This window comes from Lagenorhynchus albirostris, chromosome 10 (assembly GCF_949774975.1).
Source record: "Lagenorhynchus albirostris chromosome 10, mLagAlb1.1, whole genome shotgun sequence".
In the NCBI taxonomy this organism is placed as follows: Eukaryota; Metazoa; Chordata; class Mammalia; order Artiodactyla; family Delphinidae; genus Lagenorhynchus; species Lagenorhynchus albirostris.
In genome coordinates this window covers 47,302,128-47,322,515 of record NC_083104.1, presented here as the reverse complement: position 1 = coordinate 47,322,515, position 20,388 = coordinate 47,302,128, and the positions used below count along the sequence as shown (strand labels likewise).

Here is a 20,388-nt window from a genome sequence, read left to right as displayed (position 1 = left end):
TTAGTAAATAATAACTGGTCTGAGCTAAAACCATGGTTATCTCTACCCCACTGCCAGATACTGGTTTTCTCAGGTTGCCCTGCAGGCATGCTAATTCTGGATAAGGAGACACAATGAATCTTGAGGGTTTCTGGGAGTTTTTTTCCCTGAAAAAAGAAAGTCCTTTTGAACCCACAACACTGCAAGCTGTGATCCTGTTTATGTTGTTTGGAGCTGCAGCAGCCATCTTGTAGTCAATAGGCCACAAGCAAGAGTACCAAAAGCAGAAGAATGGGAAGGGTCTGGGTCAGTGATGGCATCACTGAGTCAATGCACCTCCAGACCTCTTGTTATGTGAAATTAAACATCTGCCTACACCACTGTTGGCTTGGTATTCAGTTCTTTGTAGCTTTTTAAAAGCACTGTCACATACACGTGTGGATAACGCAATGTTTAAAATTGCTGCTGTAGGCTGGGACTGATAAAACCGTGTATGCCATTTTCTAGAGGTTGCTTCACTTGCCACTATGTGGGCTCCTGTAGTCCCAGGGACACTGTAGCACTGGTTACTAGATCATGAAATAAATTACGTATCAGCTTAGATAGCTTTTATTCTTTTTGCTAGAAGGTCTCAAATGGGTATTATCTATACTTCTACAAAATATACACGTGGATTCTCATAGATCCTGTAAGTGATCCAGATTTCTGTCCTAGCCCTACAGCTAACTGGCAAGGAACCAGTCCCCAAACTGCTCAAATGCAGATGAAGGTGTTGAACAAAGTTCTGTTCCACACCTATATTCTATTAAGTATATGACTCTATGATGCAAATGACTCAATAACTGAGTAACAAATCTTTCACAAGTTGGGTGGTCTTTGTCAGCTGATCATTAAAAAGATTTTTTTTTTTTTTGCCACACCATGAGGCATGTGAGATCTTAGTTCCCTGACCAGGGATCGCACCCATGTCCCCTGCAGTGGAAGCACAGAGTCTTAACCACTGGACCACCAGGGAAGTCCCTAAAAAGAATTTTTGATGACATATCACTATGTAACTTCTGGCAATATTAACTTGGATAGAGTTCAAATAATTGAAGGACAATATTCTAACAAAACTTCCATTGTTATTTACTTAGTATGTGAATAAGATTTCTCAGCCTTTATATCTATAAAAACAAAAAAGTAAGAACAGAATTGATAGTGAATACTGTCTGATTCCAGAATTAAGTGCAACAGAATGAGCTAATTAAAGAAAAAGCATTAAGATAAAATGCATTGAGAGATGCATTTCCAATAAAATTTTACTTGTATAATAATTATTCATAAAAATTTACAATAAATTCAGGATAGTTTAATAATTGCAATGAAAACTCAATCCAGAAAGAATATAACACTTAGAGCCATATGAATATAATAAATTTTTACAAATTACTTGTAATTTGCATACATATTTTCATTGCTGAGTTATGATAGGGCAGTCAACAAAAAATTTTCCAAACAATATATTAAATTAGGATATAATTCTGCATGGGTATAGAATGGAAACTTAATTTCAAAGGAAAAAGGAAAAATGTTAAATTTTAGACTTACGAATTTCTTCAAGTATTTTTTTAAATGGGTAGAAAGTACCAAATCAGTTGGATAACTTTTAAAAGAACACCACAAAAGCTTTATTTCTAAATGTCACTATTTTCAGTAGGTCAAAACTTCTATCCTTTGCAATAATTTAAACTTACAATGAAAAATTTTAGACACAGTCAACTCCAAAAATGTGCAAGAGGGTATGTGGTGTTTCAAAATTCTTTTAGGAGGTAAAACAAGTGAAAATGTTTGAGAATCGCTGTTCCTGATCAGATCTATTCTATTCAGAGAGTAAAATATCTTTCTAACATTTTATCACTTTGTTAATACCAACCAGTTTACTTATTTTGAACTTGACAGAAAATACAGTGTATCTTGTTTATCACAGAATGAGGCAGTTTATAAGATTACATAAATTAAAATATAAGAACTATATGAATAAAATAAAATCATGTCCATAGAAAACATATAAAGAGACATAAGGTCAAGACCAGAAGAATTCATAGTATTGATCCATGGGTCTGAGAGGGCCTCAAGGTTTTAAATCAGAGGAAACCAGAAGTGAGAAAGAAACCTGGTCGGTTATATAGTTCTCATTGTCCATGAGGAGAAAACCCATCAATTCCCCCAGGGAAGGTAAGGTTTTCCTGGCACTTATTTCTTTAAGTTTGTTTTTGGAATGGTTTCATGTGAGGAACCCCTTTAGCAAGTGGTATTTAAGAAAAGAATTTTGTAAATATCTATTATGTTCACATACTACTGCAGAAAGGAAAGAATTTACTTACCTTGTGGATATTATAAGCATTTCTTCCTTTAGAGGAATACTGGTTGGTGTTAATAAAGAAACGATCAACAAGAACTTGAATTACAAAAGAGTGTACTTACTCTGCTTTCATTTTTAGCATTTCTTCAACCAATTTATTCTATAAGAAGATTAAAGAAAGAGAAAGAACAAATGACTTAAGTTCTTAACATTGCTAAACAAAAGACTGAAAGTAATCAGTCCACTCTCCCTAATGGTAATAAAACCAATTAAAGCAAATTCCTTTACAATACATGCATCTCAATGTTCACAATGGCACTATTTACAACAGCCAAGACATGGAAGCAACCTAAATGTCTATGAACAGATGAATGGATAAAGAAGATGTGGTACATATGGACAATGGAGTATTACTCAGCCATAAAAAAGAATGAAATAATGTCATTTGCAGTAACATGGATGGACCTAGAGATTATCATGTTAAGTGAAGTAAGTCAGAGAAATATCATATGGTATCACTTATAGGCAGAATTTAAAAATAGATACAAATGAGCTTATTTACGAAACAGAAACAGACTCACAGACATAGAAAACAAACTTACAGTTACCAAAGGGGAAAGGGGGAGAGGGATAAATTTGGAGTTTGGGATTAGCGGATACAAACTACTATACGTAAAACAGATAAACAACAAGGTCCTACTGTATAGTACAGGGAACTATATTCAATATCCTCTAATAAAACATAATGGAAAAGAATATGAAAAAGAATACACATATAGGTATAACAATCATTTTGCTGTACATCAGAAACTAACACAATATTGTAAATCAACTATACCTCAATTAAAAAAAAAAGGGACATCCTTTTCCACAATCCCAGCTACACACACATAAAGGGGGTACCTATTTACAACCGTTCATGTATTGTGCCCTTTAAGGCCTCAAATAGGCACTCGATACTTGCTTCTAAATGGAGAATTCTGTGTGAGCAGTAGGCTTACTGTCTAGGCATGAAGACTAATTCACTCTTAATTTTCAGCTATAGCTAAATACTGATGGTAAATATCAAACTTAACAGGAAGACAAAATTTCAATAATAAAATGGTTTCTAAAATATATAACCATAAATGCTAACTATAAAAGCATTTTTCACACAAGAAAAAAACAACTATTATGTAAAAAAAAAATCATACTTTAGCAAGTCTTTCTTTGATTTCTTCTTGTTCATTCTTCAGCTGCTGCGTGTCTGAATGATTCTGTTCACTGCGTTAGATTAGGAAGGGAGGATGGGAAAAGTGTCAAACATATTCAATTATCGATTTTGTATCTATTACATGCAGCAATGCCAAAATGTGCAAAGAAGAGCTAATTCTATGGTGATTAGGTCAAGTTAGCACAGTCAATAAGCGTGATCAACACATGAAGATGAAATAAGGTACCTCCCCAGCATTCGGGATTCCTTCCATACAAAAGTGAGATGAGCAAAGCTGGGAAATCTAATTACAGGGTTTGGTTGAGAATAAAGTATTAACTTAGAACAGTACCATCTGAAGATCATATGTGAACAAAATGGGGCTGAAAGGACAGTCCAGGTGCCTGGCATGAATGTGGTTGGCTGGGTCGGGATGGTGGGGGAAACACAGGACACACATGGGGGCGGGGAGGGCCCCTCACACTGTCCTGTCCTGTGGAGCCTCTGATGCCCCCTCTTTGCTTTGGATTTCAGGTCTGGGGCTGCTGTAGCCCTTTTGATTTATTATTTTTGGCCACAATACGCAGCGTGCGGAATATTAGTTCCCCAACCAGGGATCAAACCCGTGCCCCCGGTCACCAGGGAATTCCCTGCATTGGATATCATAGTCAGCTGGAGATTTTCTGATGCCACTCGGGCTTCCCATACATGCTGACACCAAGAAGGGGATTCTCTGAGCACCAGACATAAATCCCGTCATGGAAAAGAAACACTCCTCTGTACAAAGAAAATTACATTCTGGACTATACATCAGTATCATGTGAATTTGATTAATGTGAGGCCATGTCTGTGAGCCTGACCAGGTTGGATAATAAATTGAGTTTCTGTGGGCAGCCCCTGGATCAGGAGACACCCCCCCTAGGAGAACCTGCCTGAAGGCCTCTGGCTTCTCTAGAAATCTCTCTCTCACTGGTGAGTAAAGGATCATTCCTTGAAGGAAAACAGAAGCTACATTAGTTTCTTCCACTTAATGAATCTGACAGCCTAGATAAAAATGGTAGTGAGGAAAACACCCCAAAACATTAGGGCAGATGTGTTTTCTGTTGTCTAATCTGGGGGGGTGGGTAACTTTTTCTGTCAAGAACCAGACATAGGTTTTGGGAGCCATAAGGTCTCCGGCACAGCTATGCAACTAACTGGGCTGCTGTAATGCAAAGGCAGCCACTGTGATATTTATATGAAAGAACCGGACTGCTCCAATGAAACTTCAGTTACCAAACAGGCTGACCCCTGGGCTATAATTTTCTTCTATTCTAATCTTTCATGAAGAAGGTTCTGTATGGCTCCTCACAAATGGGACATAAGGCTATGAAATAAAGTATTTTAAATTGTGGTTTTATACATGATCTGGTAACGTTCTAAGTTCCATGCTCAAACTAACTCTTGATAAAAGGTACAATGCTTTTCTTTAATATGCCTGGACATGGGGGTGGAGCATATGGAAACTAGGTGAGCAGACTGTGGACTACCTGCATCAAAATCACCCAGAAGGGGAAGTGAAATCCCTACAAGAGGATGCTTAATAAAATGAGCACCTCCTATGCTCACTAAAACTTGAAAAGAACCATTTAGGGGAATTTCCTGGCAGTCCAGTTGTTAGGACTCTGAGCTTTCACTGCCGAGCGCTCGAGTTCAGTCCTTGGTCAGGGAACTAAGATCCCCCTGCACCCTGCCACCCAGCAAAGAAACATTTAGGAATAGGTTGTTAGCACAGCCACCATCACCAACCTCAAATATCCATTGTCTCACTTAGGTTTGGACAGTGCACGTCAGGGCTGCTTCTGGACAGGGATGGGGAGCAGCGGGAGTGGGAAGCGCCTGTTAAGATCTTCTGACAACAGCAGCAGAAGCAGACACCCCTAACCTGGGATGCTGAATTCACAAAGGGCTTCCATCCCCAATACAGACCCCCTTTGACAAACCTCACCTTCCTGCATAGTCTCATAGACCACCCTCATCTCCATCCCTCACTCAGGGGTGGGATCATAAATCTACCGTGTCTACTTAACAGCCACCATCTATCGAGTGGCTCCCCTCTCCTAAGCACTGTAACGAGCACTTTACACACGTTATCTTTGGTCTTTAAAACACCTTGTATAAGAGGTGTCATCTCCCTCACTTTATTGCTAAGGAAACTGAGGCACTAAGAGGTTTAAAGATGTGTCCAAAGTCACACAACTTTCAAGTGTCAGAGACACGATATAACCTGGGTGCGGTTGCCCTTGACAAGACGCTGTGCCGTTATCAGATACAACTAGAAGACTGAGTTGAGGCCAAAACACACACCACACACACACACAAACACACACCCACACCCCCCCCTCACACACACAGAGACCTAACAGAACGCCCCCCTGTACAGCTTCTCCTAGGAACGTGCCTTTCACCAGAAGCAAAACCAAGAAAATTCTCCCTTTTTCTGCTGGCAGAACCTTGAGCCTTGTCTTGTTGACATATTTGCTCCCGCCTCACCCCTTTCAAATACAAGTAGACAGTTTGGTTCAAGTATTTCACGTGTTTGAAATTCATTTCAATAGCTCTATAGCAATACAAAAGTTAACAGAGTGGGCAAGATGGTGATGACCTTATTTTCCCTCCCTGGTAAAACAACCCCCTCATCAGACCTGATTGAGAAGCAACCCCTGGAGCGGCTCCTGGATCACACACGCTGTGAAACCTATGCTGACCTCATTCACTCAACTATCCCCAGGCAGGCCAAGACTTAGCTCACAGACTGCTCGTGGCTCTTTCTCACCTGTTGTCCTTTTGTCTTTTAATATCATCCAGCTGACCTTGCAGGAGCCAGTTTTTCTCTCTTAACTGCTCGGCTTCCAGGCGTAGGTTTTCCATTTCACACAACTGCTCCTAATAACATCAAATCAGGTCTTTTCAGAAAACACCTTATAGTAGGCATTATTTTGCTCCCCAGGCCGTGATGAGACAGGTATTCCTCTTTTAAGCTCCCTCCGCACACTGAACACTGCTCTGGGTATCACTGGAGAAAAAGTAGACTATGAGAAGCTCTCAGGGGCTCCGAATGTGATTAATTTTCATGCCCCCATTGTCTTAAACATAGTCTCTTATCAATATCACATAATTTGGACTTCCCTGGCAGTCCAGCGGTTAAGACTCTGCACTTCCACTGCAGGGGGCACGGGTTCGATCCCTGGTTGGGGAACTAGGATCCCATATGCCAGGCGGCACGGCCAAAAAAACCCCCAAACAAACCTTAATTCATTAAAATTCCTTTATGAGAAAAGATGAACAAAAGCATCTACTACTTTGGTAAATGTTCTATTTGATTCTATTTATTAGATTCTAATTTTTAAAAATTGATGTGCCGCAGCCTCAAAATACTTAATTGGATTCTGACTTGAAAACCATGAGCATAACCACCCAGAGGAAATAAATACTCGTCTGCAAGGAGTGAACTTTTTGATTTACTTCTGCTTATCTATTGTTCGATTTCTTTTAACCTGATCCAATTTCTTCTAAGTACCAAGATCATGCCACATTCCTGAGATAGCAGCATACTGAGAGCCGCCCTGAATAAAGAAGCCAGGAATGATCCCCTCTATGAGAAACAAAGCTTAAGAGTGATACTGTCTTCCTACACAGTAGGCTAATTTTGTTCCTAAACAAAAACTCACTGCAGAGCCATGAGGTCACAGACTATCTGCTATGGGGCATCGCATCCTCCCTACACGCCCTTCTGCGCCCGCACTACACCTACCCAGGCGCTTCTCCACGCACTTCCCACCCCAACACCACCCTAAATATACTCTCCCACACACAAAAACCATACCCCCCAAGTACGGGGCGAAAAACACTAGAAGGAAGTTGAAAGAAATGGCAAACAAGAGAAACAGACAAAAGCAAATCTCTCTAACATATAAAGAATGCTTGTACCTCATTAAGAAAAAGTCCAACAACAGAAAAATGGGTGAAGGATATAGTTCATAGACACAAAAAACCAAAAGATGCTCAATCTGACTCCTAATAAGAAAAATACAAATTTAAAAATACAATGAGATGACGTGCTTCAGCTATTAAATTGGCAAAAATCTAAAAGTTGGACAGCACTGTCATGAGAGTAGTTAGTGCAGCCTGTATGATATGACACCATAGCATGAAAAACAAATGGGGCAGGGAGACAATGCTTACGCGCCTGGTTATAGGTGCTGCTGAAAAGTTCTCAGAAGATAAATAAGAAACTAGCTACACCCTGAGCCTACAGGGACGGGAAACTAGGCAGCTTGGAGTCAGGGGTGAGAGGAAGACTTTTCTCCATCTACCCTGGAGTTCTGTCCGTTTTGAATTTTGGATCCTCAGTCACCATGAAAGATACTGCTTATTTTGAAACATTAAATTTATTGAAAAAAATTACCCAGTTACCTTTATTCTGAGGATTTCAGCATTTTTGACTTCTCTGTCTTCATTTAGCTTTGTTATAAGGTGTTGCAAAGAAATCTTGGAGGCTCTCCCATCTTCTATCTCTTGTTCTTGCGTTTCCAGGAGTTTCGCCAAATGTGTTTGAAAGTGTGGTGGTGTTTTAGGGCTCTAAAATAAAATCAAATTTCATCCAGATACCTGATTAAGTGGTTATAAAGATTTCATTGTAAATATACTTGCCAAGCACGTAGAAAATACACAGGCTACGTGTATAGCTCGCTATTCTAATTCTTGTCCAAGTAAAACAAATAAAACACTGGTACCTTTTTATCAAAAAAAGCAGAAAAGCTGTTAGTGAAAATCTTTTTCTGTAAAGACAAAGCTAGTCTTAGCAATTTCCAACTTGCATCGCTCACAAAATTGCTTATTCCTCCTGAAATGCCCTCTTTCTTATGAGAAGTACCTGGGGATACTTGGCAGCAGAATCCATCACATGCTCTAGTTGCCTCATTTTGAAGTTATATTCATTCTTCTTCTGTTCTACTTCCTCTTTCTTTTGGTTTAGCTGGGAAAATTGAACAGATATAAGATTACAAGTTAGAAAATAATACATGTACGTGGTCCAATTAGAACAGACAATCCTCCCAAGGCATGCAGAAATGGGCTTCTTCCATTATTTTTTCAGGGCTTGATTGATAATTTGACATTTCTCTCACAAATTTATTTACACTTTAAAAGAAACTTCTTTTTTAAGCTTCACAAGTAATCAAAGGGTCATTTGAGGAAAGTTACAAAACATATTATAAAACTACACTAGCCAAAAAAGAGGACAAAAGTCAGCTATGGGACTTCCCTTGTGGCGCAGTGGTTAAGAATCCACCTGCCAATGCAGGGGACACGGGTTCGAGCCCTGGTCCAGGAAGATCCCAAGTGCCACGGAGCAACTAAGCCTGTGCACCACAACTACTGAGGCTGTGCTCTAGAGCCTGCAAGCCACAACTATTGAGCCCGCATGCCCTAGAGCCCACGTGCCGCAACTACTCTGCCTATGTGCTTCAACTACTGAAGCCCAAGCGCTTAGAGCCTGTGCTCCGCAACGAAGAGTAGCCCCCACTCGCCGCAACTAGAGAAGCCCGTGAGCAGCAACGAAGACCCAACGCAGCCGAAGATTAAAATTTAAAAAAAAACAAAGTCAGGCATAACCTTTGCCACAGTGGTTAGAACTTGCTGGCACGTGTCAAGGGCAGAGGGTGGGCAGGAGGATAGCCACCAAGTCTGAACACACAGAAGCAACCAGGTTGTTAAGAGTCGACAGCGCTGCTGCCCCACTACCTACTCGCCCTGCTAGCCCACCTTTCTGAATGTAGAGAATTAGCCGAGGCAGGGAACTCATGAGCTCAACCGCCACACAGTCCTGCTCCCCCAACCCCCAAAGCCCATCCTGAGCGATGATCACCCTGCATCTCACCTCATGCTGAAGCTCCTGGATGAGGGCGTCCTTCCTGGTCAGCTCCTCCTGGGCCGACTGCAGAAGCCCCGAGTGCTTTTTCGAGGCCTCGGTGAGCATGTTCAGCTGCTCAGTGGCGTGAGCCAGGTCCTCACAGAGCATGTCCCTCTGTTAGGGGACAATCCCCACAGGGGAAGACTCTCTTTAATTGTGGTGCTCCAATATTGATTTGAAAATCATTACTATGTATGATTTTTAAAACGTTAAGAAAGTTTTAAGTGAGAATCTTTTTTTTTTTTGCTTGTATGCTAATCCATTCCAAGACAAACCAAGCAGTTAATACTTAAGTCATGAGGTCCAGAGACAAATACTACAGTAAATTCATATAAGTATCCCAGTTGAGGTCTAACTGCCCTCTGCTCCCCTCTCCCCTCAACCCCAGGTAATCTCTTACAGCTGATCTCTCCTTCCTTGGGAGGACTCCAGGCATGGGTCTCTAGTTTACCTGTTGTCTCACCAATAGATTCTAGTCCATTATACACGGGAAGGTAAACAGATGTAAAGATGAGTACCCCTCAGCTAATTGGGGAGGGGCTGGCCAGTTCACCAGACTGTGATACAGTGTCATAGGCCATCAAATTTTCAGGGGAGTAGCTTGATGGAAAGTGGCAGAGAGAATTAGAAGTCCTATAGGTTGCATACATAATTCCTATGTACACAGTGTATGTAATCTCTACCAAATTAGAGCAGAATCTATTCCCCCTAACTTTCCAAATGTGCATGTATATGTGCACAGATGTATATAATAGTGTACATTACATACACATTAAACATACAGTATTATATATGTCATAGATACAATATGTGTATTGCACACATGTACCTGATAGATCACAGACATCTCCACATATACTTACTCTTTTATTATAACATTTTCATCGAGTGGGCTCTATTTCATCTTATGGATGCACCACCATTTAACCCTTCACTAAATATTTCAGTTGATTTGAATTTTTCACTATTATATGCATCTAATTCTCATATCTAGATTATTGTTGGGTTGTCCAAAAAGCCAACCACCTCAAGTCAGTCACACCCAACTGTTCCCCTTTATGAGGATGCTCCACAAACATTCACAGGTGCCAGGCTTCCCTCCCTAGCAAAGTCTTATACTAGTACTATCTTCTCCGGGAAGCTCTTTGGAATTCTCCAGGCATAACTGCTCCTCTCCCTCCCTTTTCTGTGCTCCCAAGTCATTTGCTACATCATAATACATCTACCTCTTAAGCTAGATTGCATGCCTCAAGGTAAGTAACTGTGTTTCAATCATTCTTCCATTCCCAAATGACAAACAGGTACAGGTTGTATGGCAGGTGGGTTCAATAAATATTTGTTGAATTTGTTTCATGGATAGCAAGAAAACTATTTCTAAAGCAGGTTCAGAGCAGTATACACAGTGGGTTACCATCTGTGTGAAAAAACTCAAGGTATATAGGATTAGCCAGAAATATCTCTGGAAGGATATACAAGAGGGAATGTATATTGCTTTATATATTTTGAATTTTGAACCACACGACAGTACTGCTTAATTTTTTAAAAGATACATTTACATCAACAACAAGATAATTAAAACTTATTTTAGCTAAAACACAAGAAGCAATTTTGTGGTTAACCAGCCCTTTCTTTGCTCCCTGCTGCTACCACTGCATCCAAGTAAATGCAGTTTCCACTCTGCTTCCTTTTCAGAAGAGGGTGAGTTACAGGAACTTAGCATGGTGTTAGCACAAATGAATGAAAATAAATCAACTAAACAAAATATAACAATCTTAGTATTATCTATCAGTTGCCTAACTACCTTAGTGAAAGTGGCTCAAATTATGACTTACTCCTTTTTAAAAGTCTTCTATTTATTCATTAATAACACACAGAAACATACTGACAAGTAATAAACCAAAAAGGGTGATGATGTGTTAACATCTACCTCTATGTCCTCGGAGAGTATTCTCAGTCTAAGGGATTCTTTCAGATCCAGAATGTCCACTTCCTGTCTCTTAATCAATGCTTTGCTCTCTTCTTTGTCAACCAAAGCAGAATTATATTTGCCCTACAGAAAAGAAAATGATGATACAAGATCTGTCTGCTTTATTATCAGTTTATTTTTAGATTATAATAACTGAAGAATGAGTCTGAGTTCCAAGGTGATGACCAGATCAACACAAATAAATTCAATAACCACTTGTTGAATGAAGGAGTGGAAGAGTTAATGGATGAATGGCAAGAAGAAGTGGAAAAGTCCCACAGGTATCAGTGAAAAAACATCTGGTTTTGTCATCTTTATCAGAAATCAGTGGAGTGCAGCAAGCTCCCTTTGGAGCACAGGAGTGACGAACATTAACAAAAAACTACCTTGACCCAAGGGGCGGAGGAAGCATTCACCATTTATATGCAGGAAGAGTAAGTAGTTACTTTAGGAAATGATGAAGTCCAATAATGGGGAAACAAACTCACTTTCTAAATCACTGATGTCTCTGAACTTAACTAAAATGTGCTATTTTTTTTCTTGAAGCAGTTAAGGAACACCACATACCCTTAACCATCAGAGGCAACAGCCAGTCTGTTTCTGCTCTGATTTGGATCAGCAATTCCCAAATGTGCACAGAGAGCACTGTTCCCAGGTCAGTGAGATCTGAGAAATGCTGCAGCCAACTCTGTCTTCCCGAGATGCACACAGCACACACGTCAGCATATTAAAGGCCCTGCGGGTTCTGCAGATACCCAAGCCTGCTGAGCTTTCACTACTACATATTTTCAAACGTGGGTGACCACAGAACCCTTTTTTCTGTGGGGCATTGGTTAACCACTTGAGTCTGTGAACTGTGCCTCCTGCTCAAATTTCATATCTTTGTGGCGACAGAACTTACATTGATGTCCTTCAGTTCTTGCCTCAGGGTGTCTATGGTTTCTGTTTTCTCAGAGACTGAGGTTCTTAGCTCCTGGATCTGGCTCATGAGGTCAGCTACAACTTCCTGACAAGGACAGAAACAGTATCTTCATACCCAATGACAGCAAGATCTGTTTTTAATGATAAATCATTTATCTTTCCAAATGACAATAGAAGTCAATTTTATTTTAGCAAAATACCATGTGTCACATTACATTATTAATATTACCAATTTATATTTTATTGGTTTTCTAATATTTTAGTTAATCATTTGCTTTGGTTTCATGAATGAATAAGAGCTAGACATATAAGGAATGTACACCTAATTTTATATTCAGACATACATATTAATGTTTATTATTCTAGTTAAAGCCAACACCAGGGATTTGAGAATTTGTATCGTGGCACTCACAATCAATGAGAAAAGGTCGCACTGATGGCATCCTAGTTAAAGCGGGCAGGGATGTGTCTTAGAAACACTGCCATCAAGGGTGATAGAACAGTTTGGATTGAAGTTATGAGGAAAATTAACTTAAAGACTTCATTCTCTAGCAACCTTGGAAGATGAGCAAGGCCTAAGTGCATACAGAAATGCTAGCTAACCCTGGGAGCAGGAGACTGGAATGTGAAGGCAGCGTTTATAAGGAAAATGCAGGGGGCTATAGCCTCAACCTCTACCTACCTTGTCAGCATCTCTAGACTTCTCCAGAGAACTGATTACTTTTTCGGTAGCACACAAACTCTCTTCTAGTTTCTGTACTTTTGCCATCTATGGGGAAAAATCAATATTTTTAGAAAAAGAATTAAATCACAAAGTTAACCACACACATGTATTTTAAAAAGCATAAAAGGAGTTGAAATCTGCTTTTCATATTAAACAGTGTATACTAAGGAGTAATATTTGAAAATAAAAAGTTGGGTTAAACGAGAATGATTTTGTGGTCTCTATCAGGAAACCACCAACAAATTATGATTATAGCCATCTGGGAGTTAGAAAAACAAGAGTTGAAAATAATACAACCAACCAAAAATTCCATCTTTTTATTATAAATTTTCAACATCTGAAAGCTGAAACAGTTTTTATAACAAATCTCTTTGGACATCAGGAATAAAAGTTATAAACCTCAAACTTCAGAGTGAGAGTATAGCACATTTTTACCTGTTGCTCACACTTGGCCATCTCCTTCTGTTTCTCCTGACGTACAGCTTCAAGAACTTCTAAGATTTCTCTGGAAAAGAAGAACTATCTTTTACTCATGACTCATTCAATGGAAACAGGAACTGAGTCCATTCGTACAGAAGAGATTCGATGCAATGCAACTGAACTTTATTAGACACATACTTGGTGTTAGGAATTGTATTCCAGTAGGATCAGACATTTGAACCAGTTTCTTCAACAGTTATTTAACAAAAACCCAGTTTTGTGCCAGGACAGTTTATTTTTCTCCAGAGTACTTAGGACTCTCTAACATAATATATACTATTTACTTATTACCCATCTCTCTGTGCTACAATGTGAACCTCAAAAGGACAGGGCTATTTTGTTCACTGTCTTACCTCTAAATGTCCTGGCATTTACCAGAACAGTGCCTGGCTTGCTGGATATCACTAAGCATTTGAATGAGCGACTAAATGTTAACTGTCTTTCCCAATTAGATGGAGTCACCAGTATATAGCAGGGACTAGAAGAGAATCTGTCTCATGGTAAGAACTCTACAAGTATCTGCTGAATACACTAATACAAATTCTTCTTATTAGAGTAATAATCTTCCTGTTGGCTGGAACGAAGAGACTGAGAGAGACCACCAAGGAAAAGAATTTGGAGAGAGGAAGAAAGACAATGGTGTTCATAAAAGGGAACAGAAGAAAAAAAGAGCAGAGAAATCAAATAGTAGAGATAGAAATAAATCAGTCCCCACCTTGCAATAATAAATACTGTGATTTATTTACAGAAGGTCCCGAGTTCTGATCACCACCAACTGCTGTTCATTTAAAAAGTACTGTAGCTAATTATTAAATGTTTTGAAAAATTAAGTTTCTCTACACAGCCATTTATACAAAAAAATCTGATATTCCTTTTGGAATGCTTAAAAAAAAAACTTAACAGGCTATTAGCAATTAAAAAAAAAAAGAAAACCCGCAAGATAAAGAATGTGGTAGTAAATGATATTCTAGTCAATTACGGAAAAGGTAAATAGCACTCACTTAGAACTGTTTTCTTTATCTTCTTCAAATTGTAATAATAATTTGTTATTGCGTTCTTTCTCTGCCTCAAAAAGCTCCATCAAATTCTAAAAGACAATGTTATATTAGATTTTAAGGTGCAGTCAACAAACACATGGAGTACCTTCTACGTGGCAGGCACAATGGGCCAGTACAGAAGTTAGGAAGAGGTCAAACAGTCACACATCCAGAACAAGTGCATCAATAACCAATATCCTTCTTAACTTACATTCAGATCAGATTTCAGAGTCTCATTTTCTTTTTTGCAGTTTTGGAGGTTTTTTGAAAGTTGGTCAATTTCAAACTTCATTACTTCTTGTAAGTTGTCATAGGAATCCTGTAGGCAGGTTTTGCTCTCAAGAAGCTTTTCATTTTCTAATCTTTAACAGGAAAACATTTTTACAAATGTAAATATAGACATTAAATGTAGTTCTGCTAGTCAGATTTATCTGCAGTTCACTTTATCCCATCTACAGACCATTTCCAACTTACAGAAGGCTTGACTGATGTAAAGCTCCTCACAGACTTCTGTGAAATGGTCATTGTGATGTGATGCACGAATATTAGTGTGATGGGGATGGAAAAGACAGGTTGGGCATGTTAGCCTGCAGCCATTTACTTCTTCATTCTTTCTCCCATGATTTCAACCAGACATGCTTAATTGATTGGCAATTTTGGGTGATGAGACTCATTTAGGGGGTTCCAGACCTAACCCTCATGTAAACTAAAGACTGCCCATTGATTTAATTTTGCTGATAGCTGAACTCTATAGACTCAACACCTATTCTCCCGACTCTAGGAAGGTTTTTCAAGATGGCAAATATGGCTTTGATCTGAGCAAGAGAATAAACTCCTTTAGGATAGAACTATCTTTTAAGTCACATGATTATTACTTATTGCTTTTTAGGTTTTCACCCTCTTATTCTACTTAGCAACATACTGTGACATGCCCAAACAGAGTTCATCCAAAAACTAGTAAACATGACCTCTGGACCACCCAAAACAGACGTCCCAGCTTGTACACAGAGGCCTATGAGACCTGGATCTATCTGGCTTCACTAACTCCATGCAGAGCAGAAATGGCAAATTACGAAGTAAGATAAATCAGTTGCTAAAGATAGATATACAGACAATACACAGTAGGGAGGGAGAACATATGATTTACGATACAAACTGTATATATAAAGCAGGTAAAATAATTCAAGAAATACACGGCGGTTGGGTGGTTTCACTTAGAGGCCTTAACCTTTGAGAGCCATGACAGTTTAAGCAACCCAGTAAGTGATATACTCAATGTACGTCACGTTGAGTGCAAAAAAAATCACACAAAATTAGTTTACGACAGAGCCAAGATAAGATTTAGTGATTCGGATGTTAAAAACTAATACCAGGTGTAAGAAAAAACAACAGTGCACCTGTGATGACAAATAGCCATTGACCAGCAGTCTTGGTGCTGGGGAAATGGTGCCGGGGAGTGCAGGCTGTGCTGACTTAGCACAGGCCCCTCTCTAAAGGATGGCTGCCATACAAGAATGTGGGCCCAGTGCCACCAACTTGTCGGATTTTTAACAGGATGCTGAAATATGGATCTTTATTAGGAAGTTCTCAATTTAAAAAATTTTATGCTAAATTGTTTTCAAAAACCATACTGGGCAGGCCCAACAAAAACGTGTCTATGGAGACATGCAGACCTCAAGTTTTCTTCCTCTATTTTTAATTCCTTGTTGCATATTCAAAAAACACTCAAGGCTTACAGGTTTTAGTCTTTGCAATGTCTATAAAAACTAAATTTGGGACTTCCCTGGTGGCGCAGTGGTTTGAGAGTCTGCCTGCTGATGCAGGGGACGCGGGTTCGTGCCCCGGTCCGGGAAGATCCCACATGCCGTGGAGCGGCTGGGCCCATGAGCCATGGCCGCTGAGCCTGTGCGTCTGGAGCCTGTGCTCCGCAATGGGAGAGGCCACAACAGTGAGAGGCCCATGTACCGCAAAAAAAAAAAAAAAAAAAAAACAACTAAATTCAAGGTTGTCTATTAGCAGCTTTTCTAGAGTAAGCAGTCACACTCATATCACACTCACAGTATCACAATCAAAATGTCCATTATTAAATTATTGCCATAGACTTGGGAAATAGCATCAAAACCACAAGATGGTTTTAAGTTACGTTTTACAAAAGGTTGAAATTAGTGAGGAAAAAAACCAAACAATTTACATCTTAGATTACTTTGTTTCAAGATTACCAGCACTTGACTAACTAGCCAGTCTCTGGAGTTACTGTGGACAATGGTGGCAACTACAGATTTGGTCTACCTTGTACTGTCCGTTCTAGTAAGAGCACACCTTTCCCGCTGGAGAGGAAACAGACACATCACCTCTGTTGGGCCAACACTTGGCAAGTGATTGATCCAAAAGTAAGCAGATGACTCAAGCAAGAACAATACCAGTTTTCTCTGGGATTGATATACGGCAATGGGGAGAGAGAATTTCTTCACAGGGATTGTTATGCCAGGAGACAGAAGATGGAGCTGTCTGAGGCAATCTGTTCCCCATCACATAGAGCAAGGTCCTCAACAGTAAAAGAGAATAAGGGCAATACACAGAGGAAAGAAGAGCAGAGAGAAAGGGAGGGAGGGAGTGAAAGAGGAAGTGAGGGAGAGAAGCTGGGGGGGATGGGGGGATGGGGATGCACACTGACAATATTGTTTGAGATTCAATCTAGTTTGTCCGTGAAACCAAAATCACCTCTGGGGCTTCCCAATGTCGTGAGCCAATAAACTACCTTTTTTTTTTTTTTTTTTTTTAAAATGGGGGCACAATGCGGCTTGCAGGATTTTAGTTCCCTGACCAGGGATCAAACCCAGGCCCTCGGCAGTGAAAGCACAGAGTCCTAACCACTGGACAGCCAGGGAATTTCCAATAAATTACCTCTTAGTTTTTTAAACTAGTTTGAGTTGGGTTTATAGCACTTGTACTTCAAGTAGTCCTGGGTTACAGGCCAATCAGGCAACTTGAATCAATAACAGAACAACTCTACCTGACATTATCTAGTTGAAGCTGTACATGCATGTGTCTTTCAGAAAGGCTGTTGAGTTCTTTCTCCTGACTCTCTCTGAATGAAATATATTCCAGTTTCACCGAAGACAGCTCCTTGTCTGCAGAATGAAGAACTACTCGCAGGTCATGTACCTCACTTTTCAAAACTAAAACAAACAAACAAACACATAATAACTCTTAACAGACTTTTCTTTACATGTATGTTTTACAAAGGAGGCAAATAAATTTGATAGGTACCCTTCACACAATCAGCAAAAACAAGTTGAAGAGACCATTTTAAGTGTAAAAATTTTGAACAACTAAATGGGAGGTATCTAGGAGCACTGAGATTTCTATTTTCTTCCTCTCCCTTGCTCATGGTTTTTCGTATATTTCTACCAAAAAAAAAAAGTTAACACCTGTCCCTCACATGTAGGTCATTTGATTTTTCTACATTTCTCCTGCAGAATGTGCATCAAAACTCTTCAAATAAGAAAAAAAGACAAGAGATTTAACGTATTTTAAGTGACCTAATCTTACTTATTGAAAACCCTTGGAGATGCACCAGAACATTCCAAAATAGGTTAAACACTCTGGTCTTCTAAGGAAACTCCAACTGGAATTAAAATTAGGTTACTTTTTAGATCAAAGAAAAGGAAACGGCTGTCTTTTTTGCCTTAGCTTTATCATAAGCTATTGCAAATACTCTGATGAAAGAAGAAACTGAAAAAATTGGGAATTAAATGATATTCCCACATCTATGAATATATACAAATATATTTTATGCTTTTTTGTCACTAGTAAAACGTTCATCTTATGAATTCAAGACACTTCGTTTTCAAAGCAGTATTAAAACTTTAAGCAAACATTTGTATCATTTGTTTGAGAGCAGTCCTGGAAAAAATGACCCTTTATAATATATTGCTATTACTCATCTGGTCTAATTTAAAACAAACAAACAGAAACAACCAACCAAAAACACAGGGACAACATTTTATCCATATGAGTAAAAAGATACTGAGTTACAGTATTCAGATTAGGAAGCTTCCAGTGTTCAGACTCACAGTCATTCTTGGTCTGAGTGTCTTGAAGCTGCTTTTCAAGGACATTCAACTGAGAGAGATACCCTTGCTGCTGTTTGGTCCAATCAGTTCTTTCCGATGAGAAAAGCTTTGGGAAAGAGATAAATTTACTGGAAAAAAAAATACTAGCATGTTAAGACACACTCCAATTCATCACCTTGTTTCTGTTTTTAAAATCTAGTCTTAAATTCAGACTAGGGATGTGTGCCTCATTATAGTAGGTGAAGTAACAAAATAGAGAATACAACTCAAATAAACCTTGACCAAGGCTTCATAAAGTCATTTCCTTCCTGGGATGCTCTTACTTTGAGGATCTGTTTCATATCTTTTCTGAGGCAATGCTCACGGTCTCACCTCCTGCATTTGAGTAGAATGATGTTCCAGTTTGTCAATGTGCTGCTGAAGCTTTAGGTTTTTATGCTCTTCTTCATCCAACTTGACTTGAAGGGCACACATTTGTTCCTGCAACACAAGAACTTCAGTGGTCAAAAATTCTTTTAATGGACATCTTAAACATTCCATAATTTCTTCTGCATTAAAAATACAAAACTCAAAACCTCATATGGACAAAGGTTTCAAAGGCCAGTTTGGAGCCAGAAAACCATTTCAAAAGACTACAATAATGATTTCTCATGTTTCAGAATACTTGTGGCCCATCAAAGTGGATAATTTCAAACACAAAGGAAAGAAGTAATAAAAATTAAAATCATAGATTAAATCGTAGAGCCATCTTGAGACTTCTAAGAAACTTTCTCAGGCCTACATGAAGTGACTTTCACCAGAAAGGTCTCCATACCCGTGGAAGGGCAAAATTTTGGAATTTGGGGTGACGTGGCTCCCTGTAAGTTTTACTAGACAGTAGATAAACTTCTTAAAAGAAAAAATAAATCACTGAATTCTGAGATAAACAAACTTCACATGTTATTTCAAATATTCCAAAAGCTGTCTAAAATTTGATCACAAGATTCTTTCAACTATTTAATCTTCTTTAGCAGATACAACACTGTGCCGTGTAAACCAGTTCTGGAACTAGAAGCTAGTAGCAAACTGGTCTTTTTACACACGAGAGAACCAAAGCTCAAGGAAAGTGGAAAGTGACTTGCTAAATACTGCAAAGCAGATTAAAAGAACAAGAGCAGGCTGATTTCTAACCCAGGGATTTTTACAGACTCATCCTTAAAAATATACGATTTTAATACTAAACAGGTACCTGCACCATTCTGTGCTCTTCAGAAATGGCTTCAAAAGCTTGTTCACTAATCTCAGGTGGCAATGGCTCATTTAAGATATCCTTATCCAATCTGCTAGAATTCTGAGTGTGTGCAGAGCCAAAGCTCTCCAGTTCAGGGCTTAATTTTGGTACTGATCGAGACCAAAGTTGATAAGCCTTGGTTGGTGTCGTTATGATCTGCAGCAAAAAATTATTAGGAAAACAACATTAGCACACATGAAAATAGCATATTTATAATTGTGTGAACAGAGAGGATAAAATTAAAATTCTGTTCATCAAGAGAAAAGAAAAGGTATCCTTGGGACTTCCCTGGTGGTCCAGTGGCTAAGACTCCACGCTCCCAATGCATGGGGCCCAGGTTCAATCCCTGGTCAGAGAACTAGATCCCACATGCCACAACTAAGAGTTCACATGCCGCAACTAAAGATCCCACATGCTGCAGCTAAGACCTGGAGCAGCCAAATAAG

General features: G+C 39.2%; 1 protein-coding gene across 1 annotated transcript in view; it reads right to left on the bottom strand.

The window, feature by feature from the left end:
* Positions 1-20,388, bottom strand: part of KIF15 (kinesin family member 15) — a 74,054-nt gene that overhangs the window by 2,775 nt on the left and 50,891 nt on the right. The window contains exons 17-32 of the mRNA XM_060162309.1: positions 19,901-20,098; positions 19,045-19,152; positions 18,673-18,778; positions 17,610-17,775; positions 14,808-14,958; positions 14,561-14,646; positions 13,515-13,584; positions 13,038-13,124; positions 12,336-12,440; positions 11,396-11,518; positions 9,436-9,582; positions 8,431-8,532; positions 7,971-8,135; positions 6,331-6,440; positions 3,517-3,586; positions 2,446-2,483 (exon numbers count right to left, since the gene is read on the bottom strand). Coding sequence (XP_060018292.1) covers positions 2,446-2,483; positions 3,517-3,586; positions 6,331-6,440; positions 7,971-8,135; positions 8,431-8,532; positions 9,436-9,582; positions 11,396-11,518; positions 12,336-12,440; positions 13,038-13,124; positions 13,515-13,584; positions 14,561-14,646; positions 14,808-14,958; positions 17,610-17,775; positions 18,673-18,778; positions 19,045-19,152; positions 19,901-20,098 — 1,832 coding nt within the window. The remainder of the gene's footprint in view (positions 1-2,445; positions 2,484-3,516; positions 3,587-6,330; positions 6,441-7,970; positions 8,136-8,430; positions 8,533-9,435; positions 9,583-11,395; positions 11,519-12,335; positions 12,441-13,037; positions 13,125-13,514; positions 13,585-14,560; positions 14,647-14,807; positions 14,959-17,609; positions 17,776-18,672; positions 18,779-19,044; positions 19,153-19,900; positions 20,099-20,388) is intronic.